Genomic DNA, 22566 nt, shown 5'->3' on the forward strand with positions numbered 1-22566 from the left:
TCCCTGCTGCTTTCAGATTCCCAGTGGGCCCTCGCTGGTTTCACAAGCTGCTGTTTACCTTTCAGAACCTTCTCATTTTGTTCAGTGCATCCTGTCCAGGTAGGAGAGATGGTGTGGAGTGTGCTTAACTATCTGATCTGCGACTCAGACATCTGTCTGTCTGTTTTTAACATTAAGAATGGCCTAGACGTGACTGTGTGGTTGCAGTATTTTTTCCCTCTACTCTCCCTTCTCCAGTAAACTAGCCTAGAAAATATGGCGACTGCAGTTCGGGAAGACGGGGTCTGGAGGCAGACGAGAACGCTGCTCCTCAAGAATTACCTGGTGAAATGCAGGACCAAGAAGAGCAGTGCTCAGGTGAGCTGCTCAGCCACCGTGCATCACTGCAGCATGTCTCACCTCACTGTGTCCTGTCTTTAAGAGATGATTTGTTCTGCTGCATGCACTTTTATTATAATGTTGCTTGCGAAGTGAAAACTTACTGTGTTAGCCTCAGAAAAAAATATCTAAGTTATCCAACGTTTTCTAAATGTCAAAAATGTTGATAAGTTTCCAAATTTAGTGACTTTCATGTCAGTGCTTGATTTTGAACCTCAAGGCATGTATTTCCTGTTTCATGAGGTGAAAAATAAATTCTGCAAATAACTTCCTGGAACATTATTCCACATTTCCTCCCCATGGCCTCCCATCTTTCGGACTCTGGGTTGAATTGGCCAGGATTACTACAATTATGTCACATATCCGTCTCCACAAGCATACATCATTTTATTATATATTTATTTGTTTAGCATACATTGATCTAAGAGATAAAAGGAAGTAAGAACTCTGGACGACCAGTCAATAATGATTTTAAAGGACAGAATGGTATTATTCTTTTGGCAGAACAATTAAACAGCAAGATGAAACAGTAAATAGTTCATCCCCATTAAAGGCAATTATTGAATGTAACTGAGTATAGTTTTAGGAGTAGAAATCTAGGTATAATTAAACATAAGTCTTAATTCAGACTCAAAAACATTTTTATGGTGTCTTTGAGTTATAGATAATTGGTAAGTCACTTTAAAGTTATATATGAATAAATTTATTATTATATTTGATATTATTAATCTCAGATGTTTAAATACTAGCTTTTATGTCACTTAAATATATTATGGTGACTTGAATTTTAAAATATTTTAGTGAAATTGAATGTAAAGGAAAAATTATTGCTGTTGGGTTTGGTTCAGCACAATATATCTTTTAGGATAGAAGTGCTTTTACTTTTTGTGCTTAAGAAAGGAGACCCAAGTTCTTCATGTTTTTTTCTTAGTATTAGTTATATTCATAGAAAGCTTGATGACTTTTGCTGCCTTTGTTATGCTTTGTAATCATTTTGTTTCCTGTGTTGCAGGAAATTCTTTTTCCACTGTTTTTTTTGTTTTGGTTAATATTAATTAGCATGATGCATCCAAATAAGAAATATGAAGAAGTGCCTGATGTAGAACTCAGTGCCCTGGACACGTCCGTCCTCACCAACGTCGTGCTTGGATTCACGCCCGCGACTAACATCACGAGGAGCGTCATGCAGAAAGTGTCTGTGGATCACCTTCTTGACGGTACTGTGAGCTGGCGTGGGTCCTGTCCCTTACAGACAGCCTCTTTTGTGTTGTGCTGTTTGCTTTATTGAGTAAATACCGTTCTTAACATTTAGGTATATATCCTTTAACCATACAGAGTTTTAAAAAAATGTTAACGTCATTTGATTCTACTGGCCTGTGTTTCTTGTGAAACTTTCATTTATAGTATACTCTATGTTTTAATATTTTATATCATGGGCCATTTATAAAGCAAGCATATTCGTATAGGATAAAATAAGCAATACTGGGTTTAAATGTCAATTTTTATTCAAAGAAGAGTTGTATCATAGTTACCAAAATATGTATTTTGTTTCTGAGAAGGATTGTGGAATTTTCTTCCTAAGAAGGAATATTTGAAAATAAAGTATCCATTCATTTATCAAGGAGTTATTTCATGGTTTCACTTGAGATAGGTAAATGAACTACATATATTACATGTAAAGTGTATGCTCTAATTTATCATGTTAATAGCTTATGTGTTACACTGACACATAACTTATGTATAGTCAAATGACAGATAAGAAAGAAATAGTGTCTGTAAAATTGCACAACTTTGATGTTTGTTACTTTTTAGTTTGGTTTTTAGAAGAGCTGTATTCATTATCTAAGAAGTTAGAGCATTCAACAAATGCTTATAAAATACTACATTCATCAAGTATAAAGGTAAATTTGGTCTGTTGTACTATAATAAACTATTCATGTATTTGAGCTAGTTTTGTTTTGTTATTTTATAGTCGTAACTATTGAAGAATATGCAGATGAAAAAGAATTGGTAACATCTAGTCTTTCCAAGTCTGACACCTTTGTAGGCGTTGTGTTCAAAGACTTCATGTCCTACGAGCTCCGGTTTTTTCCTGATACGATTCCAGTATCTTCTGTTTATATGGATTCAAGAGGCAAGTAGCCCTAAATGGTCCATGAAAATCAATTAAATGCATGTCTTTATTGCTCTTAGTTCAAATGCAAATTTTGATGGAGTCCTACATTGGAATTTCCAACTATAATTATTCAGATCAGAAGACTGTCAACTCTAGCATGAGAACATGTGTGTATATCTGTGTATCCACAGCTACATATATAATATGAAGTATAATTTATACTGTGCTTCCCCAGTGGCTCAGTGGTTAAGAATCCACCTGCAGTTCCATTCCTGGATTGGAAAGAGCCTCTGGAGAAGGGAATGGCAACCCACTCCAGTATTCTTGTCTGGATTATACCACGGACAGAGGAGCCTGGCAGACTATAGTCTATGGGGTTGCAAAGAGCCTCATACTACTTAAGTGACTTAGCAGTCATGCACGTGTAATTTATATTAAACAATTTTATCTTGAGTTATATGACTTTCTAAGTCTATGTTCTTTTCTCCACATAATTGTTTTTGTACATGGTATGGTACATATTTTAAAATCTCAAGTTCTTCCACCAATAAACTTTATTAATTCTATGTTTGAAACATGGAAAACAGCCTTCAATGCCTAAGCCTCTGAAAAAATAATTATCAACCAAAAACATTTATTGAAACAATGTTAAAGTCACTATATTAAGTTTTATATTTGTGACTTGATTCCAAAAAGCCTTCAGATAATTTTCTTTTTTTTCTGTGCTCTTCACTTGGACCTGCCTTTGCATCTGGAAAGCTTTTAAAGCTGATAATTCATTGTAAAATGACTTACCTTAAGCCAGAAAAGTGACTTGTTTTAAAAAACCTCATTGGAAAAGACCGTGATGCTGAGAAAGATTGAAGGCAAAAGGCGAAGGGGGCAGCAGAGCATGAGGTGGTTGGATGGCATCACAGACTCAAAGGACATGAGTTGAGCAAGCTCCAGGAGATAGTGGAGGACAGAGGAGCCTGGCATGCTGCTGTCCCTAGGGTTGCACAGGGTCAGACACGACTTAGCCCCTGAGCAGCAGCCACTGATTTATTTGCTTCCATTTGTGTGCATTTACTACTCAGTATCCTAAAACACGTAACTCTCTGATTTCAAACATTTCAAATAAACAGTAAGGGGTGTGATAGACTTTGTTTGCCTTTGGAGGGCAGTTGCTCTTTTCAGAGCTTTTCGTTGCTTCTGTCAGAGCTGGATCAGCTGTGTCGCTCTGGTTTCTGTCAGAGCTGGATCAGCTGTGTCGCTGTGGTTTCTGTCAGAGAGGGATCAGCTGTGTCGCTGTGGTGACCCACTGGGCGCTGCCTCCTTGTGCTGAGCCTTACCTCTCATGCGTTTCCTCTGTAGCTGGCTGTTCCCCATCGTGTGACGCCGTCCAGTTCTGGTCCTCAGGGTTCACAGTTCTGCAGGCCTCGATAGACGCAGCCATCATACAGGTAAAGGTGCTGAAGGAAGGCAAGGGTTCATACCATGCCCCACGTCTTCACCGGTGAAGTTCATTTCACTGCTGTCACGTGTACCAAATTACATCACGCAGGTCAGCTCCTTTACAAAAAAAGAGAAGGAAGAAGCCATATTTTCTGATTTAATTTTTTTTGAAACCCACTTTTGTTTCATGGTCTCCAAGCACACTGTTCAGCACTCTGTATGCCTGTGTTATCCTGTCTGTGCTGTCTGTAGGCAATATTTATGAAAGGCCTGTATTTGCAGATTTTTCCCCTTGAATAAGAATAACTTAGTTTAAAGAAGTTACCTTTATTATCTTAATCATAGTGGTCGATCTTATTTTTAACAGATATTTGTCACTCGTCTGCAAAACGTTGTTTCCCCCTTGTGTACTAGCACCAGCCCATTGAGTCTTGACACCTCTGTGAGGCTGGGGCTCTGTCTGCATTTCATTTATGCACTTGACACACAGGAAGATGAAGTGGCTTTCCAAGCCTCAGTCGATCAGTGGCAGAGCTAGTTCAGACTGTGGCTGTTGGGCTCTCGTTCCTGTGTTTTAGTAGTATACTGCCACTCCAGTTGTTGTGTATAAATGTTGTGTTTAGACTCTGAAGACCTGACCCAGTGTTTCTCGTTTTAGTAGAAATGAACCGCAGACCTTGGGAGGGAGCCCTGTCACTGTCGGTTGTTAGACTGCTACACGTGAAATGACTGCAGAAGTAATGCTTACTGGACAGGGCCGCTGTTAGAGCCGCATGAGACGATACACACGTGTCCTGCGGGCTCTCCCAGCATGGCAGGAACGTATCGTAGATACAGTGTTCAGTAACACACAGGCGCAGGCTGATGACTGTGAAATAAGTAGAGGGCATGTTGCCTTGACGGTGCTGAAGTACCTGTTTGTGTTTTGGCCAAAGACCTTGGCTGCCACAGCCCAGACCTCACCACACGAACAGGTGCAGCAGAGCTCCTTGTAGCCGTTCACGTGAACAAGAGGCAGAAGAGTGTCATAGGGCATGCATAGTTCTATTATCCTGTCTCTATGCATGCTGCATATGTATATATATTTGTAAACAATAGAACTTACTACCTAAAAGAACATTTTTTAAAAAGAGAGTTATTCTTTCATGGCACTTGTCATCATTCTTTAACTCCTCAATTTTATAAACATGTATTTTTATTAAGTTGCATACATAACTGTCACTAAAGATGGTTATTGTGCAGTTTTATTTTCTTTGACAAATTATTTAATAAAAACATGTGTACTTCCCAACTTCAAACTTTAAACTTTCTGACGTGCTTCCAGAATGCGTGACAGCAATGCTCTATGCAGTACCGTGATACTGGGGGCGGCCACTTTGTTTCTGGTACATAGTGTTCTGAGGCTTGTGTTTGCAGTAGGTTATGGACTAACTCTGGGGATGTGATTGTCTCATTATTTCAGGGGCTGCTCTCTGAACTAAGTTAACTGAATGTGTTTAAATTTTCTTGATTGTAGATGAAGACCAATGTTTCTTTTTGGAAAGAGCTGGAGTCAACTAAAGCTGTTCTTATGGGAGAAACGGCTGTTGTAGAAATAGACACCTTTCCCCGAGGAGTAATTTTAATATACCTAGTTATAGCATTTTCACCTTTTGGATACTTTTTGGCAATTCATATCGTAGCAGAAAAAGAGAAGAAGTTAAAAGAGTTTTTAAAGATAATGGGACTTCATGACACGGCCTTTTGGTATGTTAATAAAACTTTGTTATTTAGTGTGGTTAATAATTGCGAAAGTTCTACAAATCTTCAGTACTGCAGTTTTGTTACTCACTGGACTCGACGAGGTCCTGAACCTCTTTTCTTGCAGTTCCCACCTTTGTCATGGAGTTTGAGACTCATCACAAAGCTCCAGCAAATAATTATTTCCAGAGAAACAAATGAAAAAGTTCACCAATGAGCACATTAACATTTTTGTACAATGATAATTTTATAGAGGCATGAAATTTTATAAACAATTCCAAGTATGTTTTCCATACTTTCCCCACTATGCGGTAAGAACATTTATTTTGACCTTACTTTGGGGGAAACATTCAGTTCAGTTCAGTCACTCAGTCGTCTCCGACTCTTTGCGACCCCATGAATTGCAGCACGCCAGGCCTCCCCGTCCATCACCAATGCCCAGAGACCATCCAAACCCATGTCCATTGAATTGGTGATGCCATCCAACCATGTCATCCTCTGTCGTCCCCTTCTCCTCCTGCCCTCAATCTTTCCCAGCATCGGGGTCTTTTCAAATGAGTCAGCTCTTCACATCAGGTGGCCAAAGTATTGGAGTTTCAGCTTCAACATCATTCCCTCCAATGAACACCCAGGACTGATCTCCTTTAGGATGGACTGGTTGGATCTCCTTGCAGTCCAAGGGACTCTCAAGACTCTTCTCCAACACCACAGTTCAGAAGCATCAATTCTTCTGCGCTCAGCCTTCTTTATAGTCCAACTCTCACATCCATACATGACCACTGGAAAAACCATAGCCTTGACTAGACGGAGATGTTAGTACTATCAAATATGAGTTGTTATTATCAACCATTTTATTCCATTTAGCTCAATGCAGCAGCTGAACCGTATTACATATGGGGTTATCCCCATATGACATGTGACATCGTCTTTGCTCATTTCTTACTCTGGGGGTTTCACTAGTGGTCAGTCTCTGAGACACACTGGAATATTAAATGTTTTGTGAGGAGACAGTAGCTGGAAGAATTTAGGTAGATCAGTTTCTCAGTGCTTCATTTCTGCCTCTGTAAAATGCTAGATTTAATTTTGGTAGTTTAGGTATCTTTTGACCCTCTTTTGGTGGTTTTTATGATGCTGTGCAGTAAGTTACCTGCTAACTTGAAAAACAAAAGCAAAATAATAGACTGTGGGGCAGTTAGTCACTCAGGCTCAAATCCCCTGAGCTCTGATTTGAGGGAAAACGTTGAGTCCTGTGATGAATCTGTTGTTGATCTTTGTCTCACGTTGAGTTCCATAGTAATAACGTTGTTGCTTAGCAAGGTGGCCTTTACAACTATCTAAAGTACCAAAAGCCGTTAGAGTTCAGTTGCCGTGTGTACCATAAAGAAAATCGTCAGTCATTAAACTCTTCTGTATTTTAAGAAAATCAGAATGTGCATTGTTGAACTTCTGAAAGTACTAGATTTAAATGAATTGTGATTTGCTATAAATCTGTAAGTTTTTTTTGACTCCTGGGAAGATAATCACCATTTTATCTCTATATGAGATGATAACTTGATAATTTTATCTACAGCTTAACCAGTACTATATTTTTCATTACATACAAGAGCTTTAATTTTCAGTACATGAGCATACATAGAAATGAAGTGATTGGCTTAAATTTAAGAATGAAACGGCTAAAATAAAGCTGAAGTTTTATTTAAAATGATTTTTTTTTAATTATTAAGGCCCGTGTATTTAGCCATAACTGTGTCTTTGTTCCCCTTTTAGGCTTTCCTGGGTTCTTCTCTACACAAGTTTGATTTTTCTCATGTCCCTTCTCATGGCAGTCATCGCAACAGCGTCTTCCTTATTCCCTCAGAGTAGCTGCTTTGTGATATTTCTCCTTTTTTTCCTCTATGGCTTATCATCCGTAAGTACTTTCACTTGAAATGGGAATAAAGAACTGTCAAAATATTTGATTAATACAGTAAAGTCTTATGTTTTGGTTTACTTCCAGTCGACTTCCCACGAAAGACAGGATTGTTCCTCGGTTAATTCTGATGAATGAGCTGTATCATTGTACCTCCTCATTTTTAGGAAAGTTACAAAATATTCTCAAGTTTAAATTTAACTAGTTTTCATATGATGTATTCCACACATATTTCCTCTGAGTCTGTCTTTTATGATCTTCATATAACTGGGTTTATACATCATTAAGATGGTCTTGTGGAGCAGATGGCACCCCACTCCAGTACTTTTGCCTAGAAAATCCCATGGACGGAGGAGCCTGGTAGGCTGCAGTTCATGGGGTCGCTAGAGTCGGACACGACTGAGCGACTTCACTTTCACTTTTCACATTTATGCCTTGGAGAAGGAAATGGCAACCCACTCCAGTGTTCTTGCCTGGAGAATCCCAGGGACAGGAAGCCTGGTTGGCTGCTGTCTGTGGCTAGCACAGTCAGACACGACTGAAGCGACGAAGCAGCAGCAAGATGGTCTTATACTAGACTCTATTTTTGTTTTCGTGAAATCCTAAACGTTTCAAGGTAATATGTGTTACAGGATGATGCTGTGTAAAGATACGTCTTTGTAAATTTAATTCTTTGACAGTGCTGGTACGGGCCGGGTATTTGGCTAAATGCTAGTTGTGCACCACCAGGCGCTGCTTGCTTTCTTTAAGGATGTATCTGGCTGCACTGGGTCTTAATTGCAGCCTGTGGGGTCTAGTTCCCTGACCAGGGATCCAACCTGGGCCCCCTGCGTGGGGAGCATGGAGTCTTAGCCACTGGACCACCAGAGAAGCCCCCAGCCTTTGTTTTCCGTGGTCCTAGTTTCCATTCTGATTGGCTCACGTCCCATGCTGTATCAGTTGTGAAATATTTTGATTATCATCTCTGCTCTTTAACATGATAATTTATAAATAACATGTATGTGAAAGTGAATGTTGCTCAGTTGTGTCTGACTCTTTGCTACCCCATGGACTATACAGTCTGTGGAATTCTCCAGGCCAGAATACTAGAGTGGGTAGCCTTTCCCTTCTCCAGGGGATCTCCCCAATCCAGGGATTGAACCCAGGTCTACCGCATTGTGGGTGGATTCTTTACCAGCTGAGCCAGCATGGAAGCCTGCCTCAAATAACGTGTATGCTTCTCTATATAGTTGCCTGGTTGTTAACTGCCTCTGTTTCTTATCAACACATTAAAAGCTGGGTCCTCTATTTGAAAGCTTGCTGAGTTGTTTTGTTCGTATTTGAACATGTCTAACTGCAGAGATGCCTGATAGTTTTTGGTTTCTGTGGAATTGAGATGGTCATGTTTGCCTATTACATAGAATAAGAGCAGTTTTAAATATTTGTCAGTTTATATTGTTAATGTATAGCATTATTTGTATGAAAAGTAAATATCTCAGCATGACCTTTAGAAATTTGTTGTTCTTTAGTTGCTAAGACGTGTGTGTCCAACTCCTTGGGACCCCGTGGACTATAGCTCACCAGGCTCCTTTGTCCTTGATATTTCCCGAGCAGGGATGCTGGAATGGGTGGCCACTTCCTCCTCCAGGGATCTTCCCAACCCAGAGATCAAACCCGTGTCTCCTGCATTGGCAGACAGATTCTTTACCACTGAGCCACCAAGGAATTAATTAGAAATTAATTGAATTTTAGTGAATGTAGTTTCTAATGAAAATAGCTTGTATTTTCACAAGCAAAAATTTAATCTTGTTTTTACATCAGTGTATATGAACAATGCATTAACATTAACATTTGTATCTTATAGGTGTTTTTTGCTTTAATGCTGACGCCTCTTTTTAAAAAATCAAAGCATGTGGGAATAGTTGAATTTTTAGTCACCGTGGCTTTTGGATTTGTTGGCCTCTTGATAGTCCTCATGGAAAGTTTCCCCCCATCGTTAGTGTGGCTCCTCAGTCCCTTCTGTCAGTGCACTTTCCTGATTGGCATCGCACAGGTACGTAAAGTGTTTAATCTTGCTTTCCCAGATGCTTGCTTTCTCTCCACTTCCATGCAGCGTATTATACTACCATGAATCCTGTCTTTGGTTTGCAAAAAGTTATTTTACAATAAACATGGGAAAGGATGCTATTTGAAAACCAGAGAACGTTTTATATTGATTTCATTTATATTTTCTCCATTTTTAAGGTTTTCATTTGTATGACCTTTTTATCAGCGAGCTCTTCACTTTTTGTTTTAATGAAACTCAGTAGTCTGTTTCATTGGAACAACTCAGCTTGTTAGAAGTCACTGGTTAAAGCACCAGGTGGCTCAGTTGTACAGAACTCACCTCCCAACGCAGGAGACACAGCTTTGACCCCTGGGTTGGAAAGATCCCCTGGAGGAGGAAATGGCAACCCTCTTCCATGCAGTATTCTTGGCTGGGAAATCCCATGGACAGAAGAGCCTGGCAGGCTACAGTCCATGGGGTTGCAAAGAGTCGGACACGACTTAGTACCTGGACAACCGTAGTTCTTATCTCACTACTACGGTCATGAAAAATGTGTCTTCCTGACCCAGGGATTGAAGCCAGGTCTCCTGCATTGGCAGGCATGTTCTTTACCATCTGAGCCACCAGGGAAACCCTGGTGGATTTTATAAGTTCAGGACTCAGGGGATTGTCTTTACCTGAATAGTATTGGTGTTTATGGACTTCCCTTGTGGCTCAGCTGGTAAAGAATCCACCCACAATGCGGGAGACCTGGGTTTGATCCCTGGATTGGGAAGATCCCTGGGAAAAAGGAAAGGTTACCCACTCTAGTATTTTGGCCTGGAGAATTCCATGGACTGTATAGTCCATGGGGTCGCAAAGAGCTGGACATGACTGAGCAACTTTCTCTTTCATGTTCATTGGTGTTTATAATGTGATTTTTCTTAGTTTTTAAGAGCAGTGAGGTTCTAAGAGGAAAATTCTCACAAAAACTGCTTTATATATTAGAACATGTGTTTAGTTAATGTATAAAGAAGAAAAAATGTGATTACTTCATATAAGAGATTATTCACATTGGCTGGATAGACTTCTATTTGCAGGACTTGAATTGTTTGTGAATATCAAGTTTAACGGATGCGAATTATTTGAGACCTCAAAGCTGGTGTTGCATGTTCTGAGTATCCACTGCATTCCCCTTCACTGAGAAAGACAGGATTATAGGTTCACGGGTTTGTGTTGAGTGGGAAGGACTTTCGGTGCCACGTAATCCACCTTTGTTTCACGGACGGGGATGCTGAAACCCTCCATGTGCAGTTAGAGTCTGTTTGCCTCATGGCGGGCCTGCAACCTGGGCGAGACCTCAGCACTACTGTCCTTCCTCTGCTCTGTCAGTACATCTGCTATGAATAATTTGATAGCGTTAATTAGTTATAGAACTTTCTCCCTTTTCAGGGTTGAAAGGTGCTGACCATAAGTTTATCCTCTGATAACTTGTTTGACTTCTCTGGACCGTAAACCCTTTTGCTAGCATCAGTTTTCATTTCATTTGATAGCCATAGCACTAAAGAAACATGCTGCAAAAACTGACACACAGCTTTAAAAACAGGATCAGAAAGTGTTGTTGTGATTAACTCATATTTCGGTCAAGTTTTTATTGTTTTCTTTGTAAGTTCATATTACTCATTGGCTAGACCATTTAATCTCCTAAGCGGCCCAGTTTCTTGACTCTGGACATAATGTTAGCTTTTGCTTATTTTTTGACTATTTTTGTATTATCAGGTGGACATTTCTGTTTTTCAGGTCATGCATTTAGAAGACGTTGATGAAGGTGCTTTAGTTTCTAATTTGACTGAAGGCCCGTGTCCTCTAATCATTGCTATTATGATGCTGATTCTTAACAGCATTTTCTACGCCCTCTTGGCTGTTTATCTTGATCAAGTTGTTCCAGGTACGCAGATAGTCACTGAATTTTACTTGAAAGATTTTTCAGGTTTTTGTCCACCTAAAGTTACCTTAATTTTTTTTTTTCTTACAAGATTAATGGTTTATTGTTTTTGATTTTTTAATATTCTTTTTGAAATATTCATTTATTTTTAATTGTGGGATAATTGCTTTGCAATATAGTGTTGGTTTCTGCCATACATCAACATGAATCAGCCACATGTATTCATGTCCCCTCCCTTTTGAGCCTCCCTCCCACCTCCCTCTCCATCCCACCCCTCTGGGTTGTCACAGAGCACCAGGTTGAGCTCCCTGTGGGTTAACCTAATTTTAGATTTTTTTCTAGCTGAGTACTCTAAGTCGTGGAGAAGGCAATGGCACCCCACTCCAGTAGTCTTGCCTGGAAAATCCCATGGATGGAGAAGCCTGGCAGGCTGTGGTCCATGGGGTCACTAAGAGTCGGACACAACCGAGCAACTTCACTTTCAGTTTTCACTTTCATGCATTGGAGAAGGAAATGGCAACCCACTCCAGTGCTCTTGCCTGGAGAATCCCAGGGACGGGGGAGCCTGGTGGGCTGCCGTCTGTGGGGTCGGACAGAGTCGGACACGACTGAAGCGACTTAGCAGCACTCTAAGTCGTTTTCACTGTTAACAGCTTTTAATGTAATTGTAATTGTATTTTGTACCTTATACCTTAACTTCCAGTGAATGTAAGGAGACTGGGCAAAAAGAGACCAGTGTTTTGAAAGCCTTAAATCCCTAATTGAATTTCCTAACTCAGTCCTTCCCCATGTCCATTTTTTTGGCTGAAGCGCTTCACTATTGTACCCTCTAAGATCCGAGACAGTGGAGCAACCTTGTAACCTCTCCCATCCCCGTGTCTTTTATCCTCCACCTACCTCAAACCTGTGCAGGTTCAAAATACCGTTAAATAACTCCTGCCCCCTTTCCTCTCCCCCTTGAGTTCCTCGTTCATTTTGTCTGTGTTCTTGATCTGCAGTCTTACATGACAAGACACCTGTGACTTTTAAGTTTTAATTACTTATAATTGAACAAATGAGCAATTCCTTCCTCAGGAGGGCGAATGTTGTTTCAGTCGCTCAGTCGTGTCCCACTCTTGGTGACCCCATGGACTGTAGCCCGCCAGGCTCCTCTGTCCACGGGATTCTCCAGGCCAGAATACTGGAGTGGACAGCCATGCCCTCCTCCAGGGGATCTTCCTGACCCAGGGGTTGAACTCAGGTCTCCCACGTTGCCGGCAGATTCGCCCTCCTCCAGGGGATCCTCCCCACCCAGGGATGGAACTCCGGTCTCCCGCGGTGCCGGGAGATTTTCCTTCCTCCAGGGGATCTTCCTGACCCAGGGGTTGAACTCAGGTCTCCCGAAGTGCTGGCAGATTCGCCCTCCTCCAGGGGATCTTCCTGACACGGGTTGAACCCAGGTCTCCTGCATTGCTGGCAGATTCTTTACCAGCTGAGCCCCCAGGGAGCAGCGCAGGCACCTGCCGAGGGGTCAGCAGCTGCGCCTGGTCACTGGTTACAGTGCAGACGAGGTCTTGTCCACTGTTGCAGAGTCCTGTCTGGCTGCACTGTTGTAGACCATCGCAGTAGTGCTCATCTAATTACCACCTCAAGTCCAAGAACCTTGCCACTGCCTTTAGTCAATGATCACCTGCTCAGAAACCTTGCTGAGCACATCCTGCTGAATTAAAAAGAAACTTGTCGAGTGTTGATGTCCTGCACGATACTTTTATACATTCAGTCCCTTGTTACCACTGTTACCCTCTCCTTATTGTATTTTATATCCATCCATTCAGTCCTGTTTATTTAAACACATCTCCAGTGTAGCAGTTAGATTATGTTTAGTTACTCATGTAACAGAGGACCTTTTTTTAATTGTCTTAAACAAGAAGGAAATCAGTCTCTTCATTCAGAGTCCAGAGTCAGGGTGGGCTCCCAGTTGGTTGCCTTGCTTGGCTGTGTCATCAGGGTCCCACCTTCTCCATGTTGCTGCTCCTGTCTCAGAGTCTGGTGGATTTATCTCCTGGTGCCTGCACGGGGTTGCACTTCGTTCACGTCCAGTGGGAGAGGGACAGGAGACTTGTGCCCAGCAAGCCCTTCTCTTCTCTTTAGTTGGTGCCTGCTTGTGGCTGAAGCAGAGGAGTCGCCAGAGCCTGCATGGTGCCCATCTGGTCCACTGGACTCTCTCTAGTTGGGAGCGGCTCCCTCTGAAACGTGGTCATCAGTGGGGGCGTGTTAGAAAGGATGGGGAGTGTTGATTCCTTGGGGAGAAAGGGAGGAAGCCTGCCTGTGCCGTGGGCAGCTAGCTAGACTGGAGTCTCCTGTGTTGGCCCTGCTCTGTTACTCTCCTGCATCGAAAAAGTCCTTTCTGTGAGCTGTAGCAGCCTTTCCGAATACTGTCCGCTCCCAAAGACTAAGGTGATGCTGACTCAAACCTTCAGAATACCGCGATGTACCCTCTTCACCTTCTGAACTCTTGCTGGCACTCATGCCTCACGTTGTGTGCCGAGTGTTAGCCATTAGGCATGTACGTGTCCTCATAATGATGGAAGTCTCTAGGGTGGAAAATGTGCTTTGCTTACCTTTTACATTCCATGGACTTGCAGCAGCCCTGAAACTTTATGGATAAGAGTTATCTGTCAGTAAGACTTCTGTTTTTCTCACATTGATGACTTAGTAATTTATGTCTGAACTTGAGGTTGTCTTAGTTTACACAGACTGCCTTTCTGATTTAAACACTAGTTTTCAGAAATAATTTGTTAGGATAACTCAGTTGTGTGTGTGTTTTTTTTTCCTGTATTTTTCAGGAGAATTTGGCTTACGGAGATCATCATTTTATTTTCTGAAGCCATCATATTGGTCAAAGAGCAAAAGGAATTATAAGGAGTTATCAGAGGGCAACGTGAATGGGAATGTTAGTTTTAGTGAAATTGTTGAGCCTGTTTCTTCAGAATTTATAGGAAAAGAAGCCATCAGGTATGATTTAATCTCTGGCAGTTTAGGTCTTAAGAACTGCTGATGGGACATGCCATGTGTAAATCCTGTCTTTTATGTAATGTATGTAAGCATGGTATTTTAGGAGATTTGGTGCACATTTTGTGATTTTTAAAAAACAGTATCAAGGGCTAATTCTCTTTTAAGTTTTTATTTTCTTTGTAACCATTTAGAATAAATTTGCTGCTAGGTTTGACATTTTACGTTTGAATAGAAAATTTTTTAATAAAATCTAGTATTTATAAAATTAAGCCATTTTAAAATTTCTTCATTATATAAATTAAGAGGGATTCACTCATAGCTCAGTTGATAAAGAATCTGCCTGCAATGCAGGAGACCTGGGTTCAATTCCTGGGTTGAAAAGATCTCCTGGAGAAGGAAATGGCAACCCACTCCAATATGCTTGCCTGGAAAATGCCATGGACAGAGGAGCCCGGTAGGCCACAGTCCATGGGGTCTCAAGAGCTGGACACTACTTAGCTACTAAAACCATGTAAATTAAAGCAATAGATACTGGTTTTCTATTTCTGTTCGAGCTGCATTGTCTGAGACATGCCGGACATTAAACTGTGCTGTTAATTTGATAGACCCTTAGAAACTGTGACATAATTAACTTGTCACACCAGCTTAATTTCAGAGAACCAGAGAAATTCATAACTATTCCTTACTAGTTCAGTCAAAACCAAATTTAAAAAAATAAGGAGAAGGAGAAAAGAGAGAAAAGTGAAAGAAAAAGTATAGTTTGTGTTTTTTAAATTTAAGAAAAACATATAAATGCAAAGGAGAACTAGGTATTTAAGATGCAATCAGTAGACTGGTGGTCAGCCTTCTTAAGAGTAAAAATTAAACTAATGAGCAAGACTGTTAATTCTTTAAAAAATTATGTAAAACATTTAAAGTGCAATGAGAGAATCACTTCGAGACAGTTTGAAACATGTACTGATGTGAAATAGCATCTGATTTTTAAGCTCTCTTAACCGATATGACAAGTATTAATTAATTACAAATGGAAAAGAATCAAATATGAAATAAGAAATCTGTAAATTGCTTAAGTCAAATGTTTCAGTTTCTTTTTAGAAGTTGGCTTGTCATGAAAAATGAATGAATTACACTTAAAATGGAGAGAAGTAATATACTCTTTTCTTATAGTTTCTTTAAAATACTTTTATTATTGTTGCCAGGTTTCTTTGATTTATTGTTTTAGTAGGAAGATACTTCATTCCCGTTAAATATGACAGCTTTGCTTAAAAGTATCATGCACAGAGATACACACTTGGAGATTGCTTTAAATACTTAAAGTAGTAAATGGTGTTTTTCAGAATCAGTGGTATTCAGAAGACCCACAGAAAGAAAGGTGAAAATGTAGAGGCTTTGAGAAGTGAGTAACTCTCCTAGTGTTCAGTCTGTAGGATTAAGGTACAAATGGAAAATTTAAACTCCTTTACCACAATTTTCTATCTTTTCTCTAGAGATACTTTCTTTATGTGATTAATGTTCAGAATAAATTTAACAATGTCAAAGTAGTAAAAGAAAAAAGTAATACCTACTAAGATGAAAAGTTCAACGTCAAAGTAGTAAAAGAAAAAAGTAATACCTACTAAGATGAAAAGTTGTCAGTTCTTAAAACAAACCTGTGCTCTTTTAATTTTATTGTCATGCATGTGTACACAGGGCTTCCCGGGTGGCACTAGTGTAAAGAGCCCACCTGCCAATAAAGGAGGCATAAGAGACTCAGGTTCGATCCCTGGGTCGGGAAGATCCCCTAGAGGAGGGCTTGGGAACCCACTCCAGTACTCTTGCCTGGAGAATCCCATGGACAGAGGAGCCTGGCGGGCTACAGTCCATGGGGTCGCAGAGTCAGACTCGACTTAGTGAGTCCAACAAAATGCTGTTGGTTAACTCATGATTTTTTGCCGATAATTTTAACATGCCTCTAAATACCTTTGGAAACGAACTTTTGTTCTTCTCTTTGTTTTAATTCCCTTTGTTGTTTAGCCGCTCAGTCGTGTCTGACTCTTCTGTGACCCTATGGACTAGCCCACTAGGCTCCTTCTGTCCATGGGCTTTCTTAATACCCTCGGGAGTTCCCAAAAGTGGGTACATAGAAACCTCCCTCCCGATATTTTGTGCCCCCTCTGACTCTGTCAGTGTAACAAAGAAATAAAAGTTTATTTTGTGTTACCTTTTCTTACTGTTCATACTGTTGACTATAAGAAAGAATTATTGTTGTATTACAATATTAAATCTTAGATTATTAAATATGCTGGTAACGTCTGTCTTTAAATCTATTGATTTATTTCAAGATTGCCCAAGTATTATGACTTATCTTATTGTGCAAGACTCAGCAAATAAAGATCACATTTGAACGTCCTTTTTCCCTGCACTAGGTTTATCATTTGACATATACGAGGGCCAGATCACTGCCCTGCTTGGCCACAGCGGAACAGGAAAGAGCACACTGATGAATATTCTGTGCGGGCTGTGCCCGCCCTCAGAGGGTAAGAGTTTTCTGATTTAAGAATCTGCTAATTTGTTTTATTAGGGTTAGTAACTAAAGGACCGTGATCATTTACTTATCCGTGAAATATGTACTGATTGATTTTTGTCAGTGATTTGGTATCAATTTCTGTGTTCATTTTTTTCTCCTTTTTATTACACTCGTTTGTTCTTCAGCAGAAAATAAAGATGATTCAGTCATATTTAAGTAAAAATGATCTAATTTTGTACTTGTTTTATTAGATATTTTACTTGTGTTTATATTTATTGTTCATTTTCAAGGAAGGATAAACCAATTAATTGGAAATTAAATGAGGCCTATAGACATTTTGGTTGAGAAAATGAATATTTCTAAGTGAGCACCAGTAAGTTCAGAAGGAAAGAATGACAAATGTCAGTACAGTCTCCTTAGGATTTTTAGAGCAATACCTCAAATGTGTAATTGCTGTATGTGGTTGCCCTGTAGGTGAGAATCTAGTACAGCAGCTCCGGTTTTCCACAGTCACGTAGAGCTGCAGGGCAGTAAATATTTCACTTTAAGAAGGGGCCGAGTGTCCGTGTATTGAATCTGCATCTTTTTAGATGTGGTTTTACTTTTTTTTCTAATTGGAGGGTAACTGCTGTACCATCTTGTGTCGGCCTCTGCCACACACCAGCAGGGGTTTGACTTTTAAAATTAGTTTGATTTTGTCTCTTATCTCTGTGTCACTCTCTGATGGTATTTATAATATCTTTCATTGATGTAAGGATTTATGTATTTTTGATACAATTTCCCACACTATCACACTGATTTACTAGTTCTTAAGTAAAGCGGGATGTATTAATATTCAGCTTATAGGATAAGAAGGCTCGAATTTAGATCAGGTGATTTTCCCAAAGTCACGCAGCTGGTCAGGGGTAAATTTTAACTTCTTTGTTCTCTTTGCCACTGCGTAGTGCTTAGAAATGAGGGGAAATTGTTGCTGGAGTATTGTTAATAGTGTAAGTCATGCATCAGTGGGCAGTTAGTGTGAAACCTCTGACCCCTTGCTCTCTGCTCTGTAATATGCCCTGAAAATGAAGGCCATTTATAGGGAATATAAATGAGGCTGGAATATAAGTGGAAGCAGATCACCGTTTGTATAGAAATCAGGGTGTGTTGTGTCTTCCAGCTGTATACTAACTCTTATTTTATGTCTGTTATTAATACATACAAATAACTGAATTATTAGTATACACAGGGATCAAGATCATCCCCATGGAAAAGAAATGCAAAAAAGCAAAATGGCTGTCTGGGGAGGCCTTACAAATAGCTGTGAAAAGAAGAGAAGCGAAAAGCAAAGGAGAAAAGGAAAGATATAAACATCTGAATGCATAGTTCCAAAGAATAGCAAGAAGAGATAAGAAAGCCTTCTTCAGTGATCAATGCAAAGGAATAGAGGAAAACAACAGAATGGGAAAGACTAGAGATCTCTTCAAGGAAATCAGAGATACCAAAGGAAAATTTCATGCAAAGATGGGTTCAATAAAGGACAGAAATGGTATGGACCTAACAGAAGCAGAAGATATTAAGAAGAGATGGCAAGAATACACAGAAGAACTGTACAAAAAAGATCTTCATGACCCAGGTAATCATGATGGTGTGATCACTGACCTAGAGCCAGACATCCTGGAATGTGAAGTCAAGTGGGCCTTAGAAAGCATCACTACGAACAAAGCTAGTGGAGGTGATGGAATTCCAGTTGAGCTATTCCAAATCCTGAAAGATGATGCTGTGAAAGTGCTGCACTCAATATGCCAGCACATTTGGAAAACTCAGCAGTGGCCACAGGACTGGAAAAGGTCAGTTTTCATTCCAATCCCAAAGAAAGGCTGTGCCAAAGAATGCTCAAACTACCGCACAATTGCGCTCATCTCACACGCTAGTAAAGTAATGCTCAAAATTCTCCAAGCCAGGCTTCAGCAATATGTGAACCGTGAACTTCCACATGTTCAAGCTGGTTTTAGAAAAGGCAGAGGAACGAGAGAGCAAATTGCCAACATCTGCTGAATCATGGAAAAAACAAGAGAGTTCCAGAAAAACACCAATTTCTGCTTTATTGACTATGCCAAAGCCTTTGACTGTGTGGATCACAATAAACTGTGGGAAATTCTGAAAGAGATGGGAATACCAGACCACCTGACCTGCCTCTTGAGAAATCTGTACGCAGGTCAGGAAGCAACAGTTAGAATTGGACATGGAACAACAGACTGGTTCCAAATAGGAAAAGGAGTTCATCAAAGCTGTATACTGTCACCCTGTTTATTTAACTTCTATGCAGAGTACATCATGAGAAACACTGGACTGGAAGAAACACAAGGTGGAATCAAGATTGCCGGGAGAAATATCAATAACCTCAGATATGCAGATGACACCACCCTTATGGCAGAAAGTGAAGAAGAACTCAAAAGCCTGTTGATGAAAGTGAAAGTGGAGAGTGAGAAAGTTGGCTTAAAGCTCAACATTCAGAAAACAAAGATCATGGCATCTGGTCCCATCACTTCATGGCAAATAGATGGGGAACGAGTGGAAACAGTGTCAGACTTTATTTTGGGAGGCTCCAAAATCACTACAGATGGTGACTGCAGCCATGAAATTAAAAGACGCTTACTCCTTGGAAGGAAAGTTATGACCAACCTAGATAGCATACTCAAAAGCAGAGACGTTACTTTGCCAATAAAGGTCCATCTAGTCAAGGCTGTGGTTTTTCCAGTGGTCATGTATGGATGTGAGAGTTGGACTGTGAAGAAAGCTGAGTGCCAAAGAATTGATGCTTTTGAACTGTGGTGTTGGAGAAGACTCTTGAGAGTCCCTTGGACTGCAAGGAGATCCAACCAGTCCATTCTGAAGGAGATCAGCCCTGGGATTTCTTTGGAAGGAATGATGCTAAAGCTGAAACTCCAGTACTTTGGCCACCTCATGCGAAGAGTTGACTCATTGGAGAAGACTCTGATGCTGGGAGGGATTGGGGTCAGGAGAAGGGGATGACAGAGGGTGAGATGGCTGGATGGCATCACCGACTCTATGGACGTGAGTCTGAGTGAACTCCGGGAGTTGGTGATGGACAGGGAGGCCTGGCGTGCTGCAATTCATGGGATCACAAAGAGTCGGACACGACTGAGCGACTGATCTGATCTGAAAACATACATATTAGTATTTAATATATTTAATGTAAATGTATTTTTTGCTTTTTAGGGTTCGCATCCATATATGGACACAGAGTCTCAGAAATAGATGAAATGTTTGAAGCCAGGAAAATGATTGGCATTTGTCCACAGCTAGACATACACTTTGATGTCCTGACGGTAGAGGAAAACTTGTCCATTTTGGCATCAATCAAAGGAATACCAGCCAATGATGTCATACAGGAAGTATGTTATCTGTCTAGAAACCTTTACTTTTATTCACTATAAATTAGTAACCTTTTGCAGTAACCTGTGTAATGAAAATATGCTTGAAAATCTAAATATAAAAACCTCTTCTGAGCCAGTGTGCAGAAAGTCATCATAAAGAATCAGATGGAATTTGGAGCAAAGTTGCAGCACATAGCAAACGTCCTCATTCCGTCTGGAGGACTCCAGTCTCTCCGTGTGGGTTTCTTTTCTTTTCACTCCTACCAGCTTCCCCTGCCAGACAAACGCGTACACACTGAGCCTATGCACTGACCCCCTTCTCCCCACCGGCCAGGGGTCACAGAAGTAAAACAGGCCCTCGCATCAGGAATCTTTTTTTTATTTCAAAATTATAGGTGGGTATGTGTCCAAATTGGGTTTCTCCTGGTGGCTCAGCAGTAATCTGCCTGCCAATGAAGGACACACAGGTTCCATCCCTGGGTTGAGAAATCCCCTGGAGGAGGACATGGCAACCCACTCCAGGGTCCCTGCCTGGAGAACCCCGTGGGCTGTGGCCCGCCAGGCTCCTCTGTCCCTGGGATTGCAGAGTCAGATGAGACTTAGTGACTAGACAACAGCAGCAATGCGTCACAATTAAATTCTATACCAGGAGAGCAGTTTAAAGGTTGGTATTAAAGTGGAACACTTAGAAAGTAGTGTTGATAATTATGTAAATAATGAGATTTAAACAACTTTTATTCACACTTGCCTTTCATAGGTGCAGAGAGTCTTACTGGATTTAGACATGCAGGCTATCAAAGATAATCAGGCTAAAAAGTTAAGTGGTGGCCAAAAAAGAAAACTGTCTTTAGGAATCGCTGTTCTCGGGAACCCAAAGGTGAGCAGATAATAGTGTTGCCGATGAGATAGTTTTAAATTAATCTGAATAAAAAAGCAAGTTGTAGAAATATATACATAGATACAGTATATGAAACATACATAAAATACTATACAGTATTATGGATGTAATTATAATAATAAAGTTTTAAAACTGAAGTCAGAAAGATACACAACCTCTTGAAGACAGCAGTCATCTCTCAGAAGGAGAAGGGGTCAGATGGACTTCACTTGTGTCTGCAGGGTTTTATTTCTCTGAAAAAAGATCTGAAGTAAACTAACATTTGTTACATTTCAGTGGTGGCTGTAGAAGTACTGTTCTGTTACTCTCTGCAGTTTTCTGTACGTTTGTTACGGTTACAGTAATAATCTAATAATAAGGACAGAATTGAAGGACTCGTCCACTGTTCTGTTGACCTGCTTCTGCTCGTGTCTGTTCCGTGCTGTTCTCTGTCCTGTAGAAGCTGGGCTGGGCCCTGGGTCAGAAGGCTTCCAGGTGCCCGCCTGCAGCCAGGGGCCCCGGGGTCCCCCACCCTGCCCCGTTTAGCCCGCTGCTGTGGCTGGGGGGGACCCGGGGTCCTGGCTTATGGCAGTCCCTCCTCCTCCATGTTTCTGAAATGAAAAATAGTCTTAAACTGCTTTCCTTGAGCTAATATAGAACATAATTCTCTAACGAGCAGTTGTTACATCTACAGAATTTAACTGTTTAGCCAAAAGCGATACAGTCAACGTTGTTTCTCAGTTTATTTTTCAGTGTTTTGTTTCTCAGTTTATTTATCTGGTTGTTGTTATACTTACAACTTACATATTACAGACACTAGTCTTTTAAAATTAAGACCAAGAAAGGATTCACATGCCAAACTGATGACTTTTTAAATTGATGCTAACTCAACGTATGAGTGAAAAACTCAGATCTAATACATTATAATACAGTAACTTTAAATGGGGAGGCTTTTCAGGGTCCACATAGATTTTATATACTTTCATTTTCCTGAGGCTTCCTGCCCTCCCCCACCCCTTTGCACGCAGGTGCTGCTGTTGGACGAGCCAACAGCTGGAATGGACCCGTGTTCTCGTCACATTGTCTGGAATCTTCTGAAACACAGAAAAGCGAACCGGGTGACAGTGTTTAGCACTCACTTCATGGATGAAGCCGACATTCTTGCTGGTGAGATTTTTTACTTGCTTTTTTAAAGGATGAGGTCTTGGGGCCAAATGGGAATTAGACATAGAAATGCTGAATTCTGAGGAGTAAGTAAATTGTGCGTTTTTTACCAAAAAGG

General features: G+C 40.6%; 1 protein-coding gene across 3 annotated transcripts in view; it reads left to right on the plus strand.

Annotated features, from left to right (window-relative positions):
* ABCA5 (ATP binding cassette subfamily A member 5) overlaps window positions 1-22566 on the plus strand; it is a 63085-nt gene that overhangs the window by 13733 nt on the left and 26786 nt on the right. For all 3 annotated transcript variants that reach the window (XM_070774178.1, XM_070774180.1, XM_070774179.1), the window contains 14 exons: window positions 238-357; window positions 1391-1595; window positions 2351-2512; window positions 3848-3936; window positions 5445-5674; window positions 7436-7577; window positions 9421-9609; window positions 11383-11530; window positions 14353-14521; window positions 15859-15917; window positions 16927-17037; window positions 20250-20425; window positions 21165-21284; window positions 22313-22451. In XM_070774178.1, coding sequence (XP_070630279.1) covers window positions 256-357; window positions 1391-1595; window positions 2351-2512; window positions 3848-3936; window positions 5445-5674; window positions 7436-7577; window positions 9421-9609; window positions 11383-11530; window positions 14353-14521; window positions 15859-15917; window positions 16927-17037; window positions 20250-20425; window positions 21165-21284; window positions 22313-22451 — 2041 coding nt within the window. In that variant the 5' untranslated portion in view covers window positions 238-255. The remainder of the gene's footprint in view (window positions 1-237; window positions 358-1390; window positions 1596-2350; window positions 2513-3847; window positions 3937-5444; window positions 5675-7435; window positions 7578-9420; window positions 9610-11382; window positions 11531-14352; window positions 14522-15858; window positions 15918-16926; window positions 17038-20249; window positions 20426-21164; window positions 21285-22312; window positions 22452-22566) is intronic.

Source organism: Bos indicus, chromosome 19 (assembly GCF_029378745.1).
Source record: "Bos indicus isolate NIAB-ARS_2022 breed Sahiwal x Tharparkar chromosome 19, NIAB-ARS_B.indTharparkar_mat_pri_1.0, whole genome shotgun sequence".
In the NCBI taxonomy this organism is placed as follows: domain Eukaryota; kingdom Metazoa; phylum Chordata; class Mammalia; order Artiodactyla; family Bovidae; genus Bos; species Bos indicus.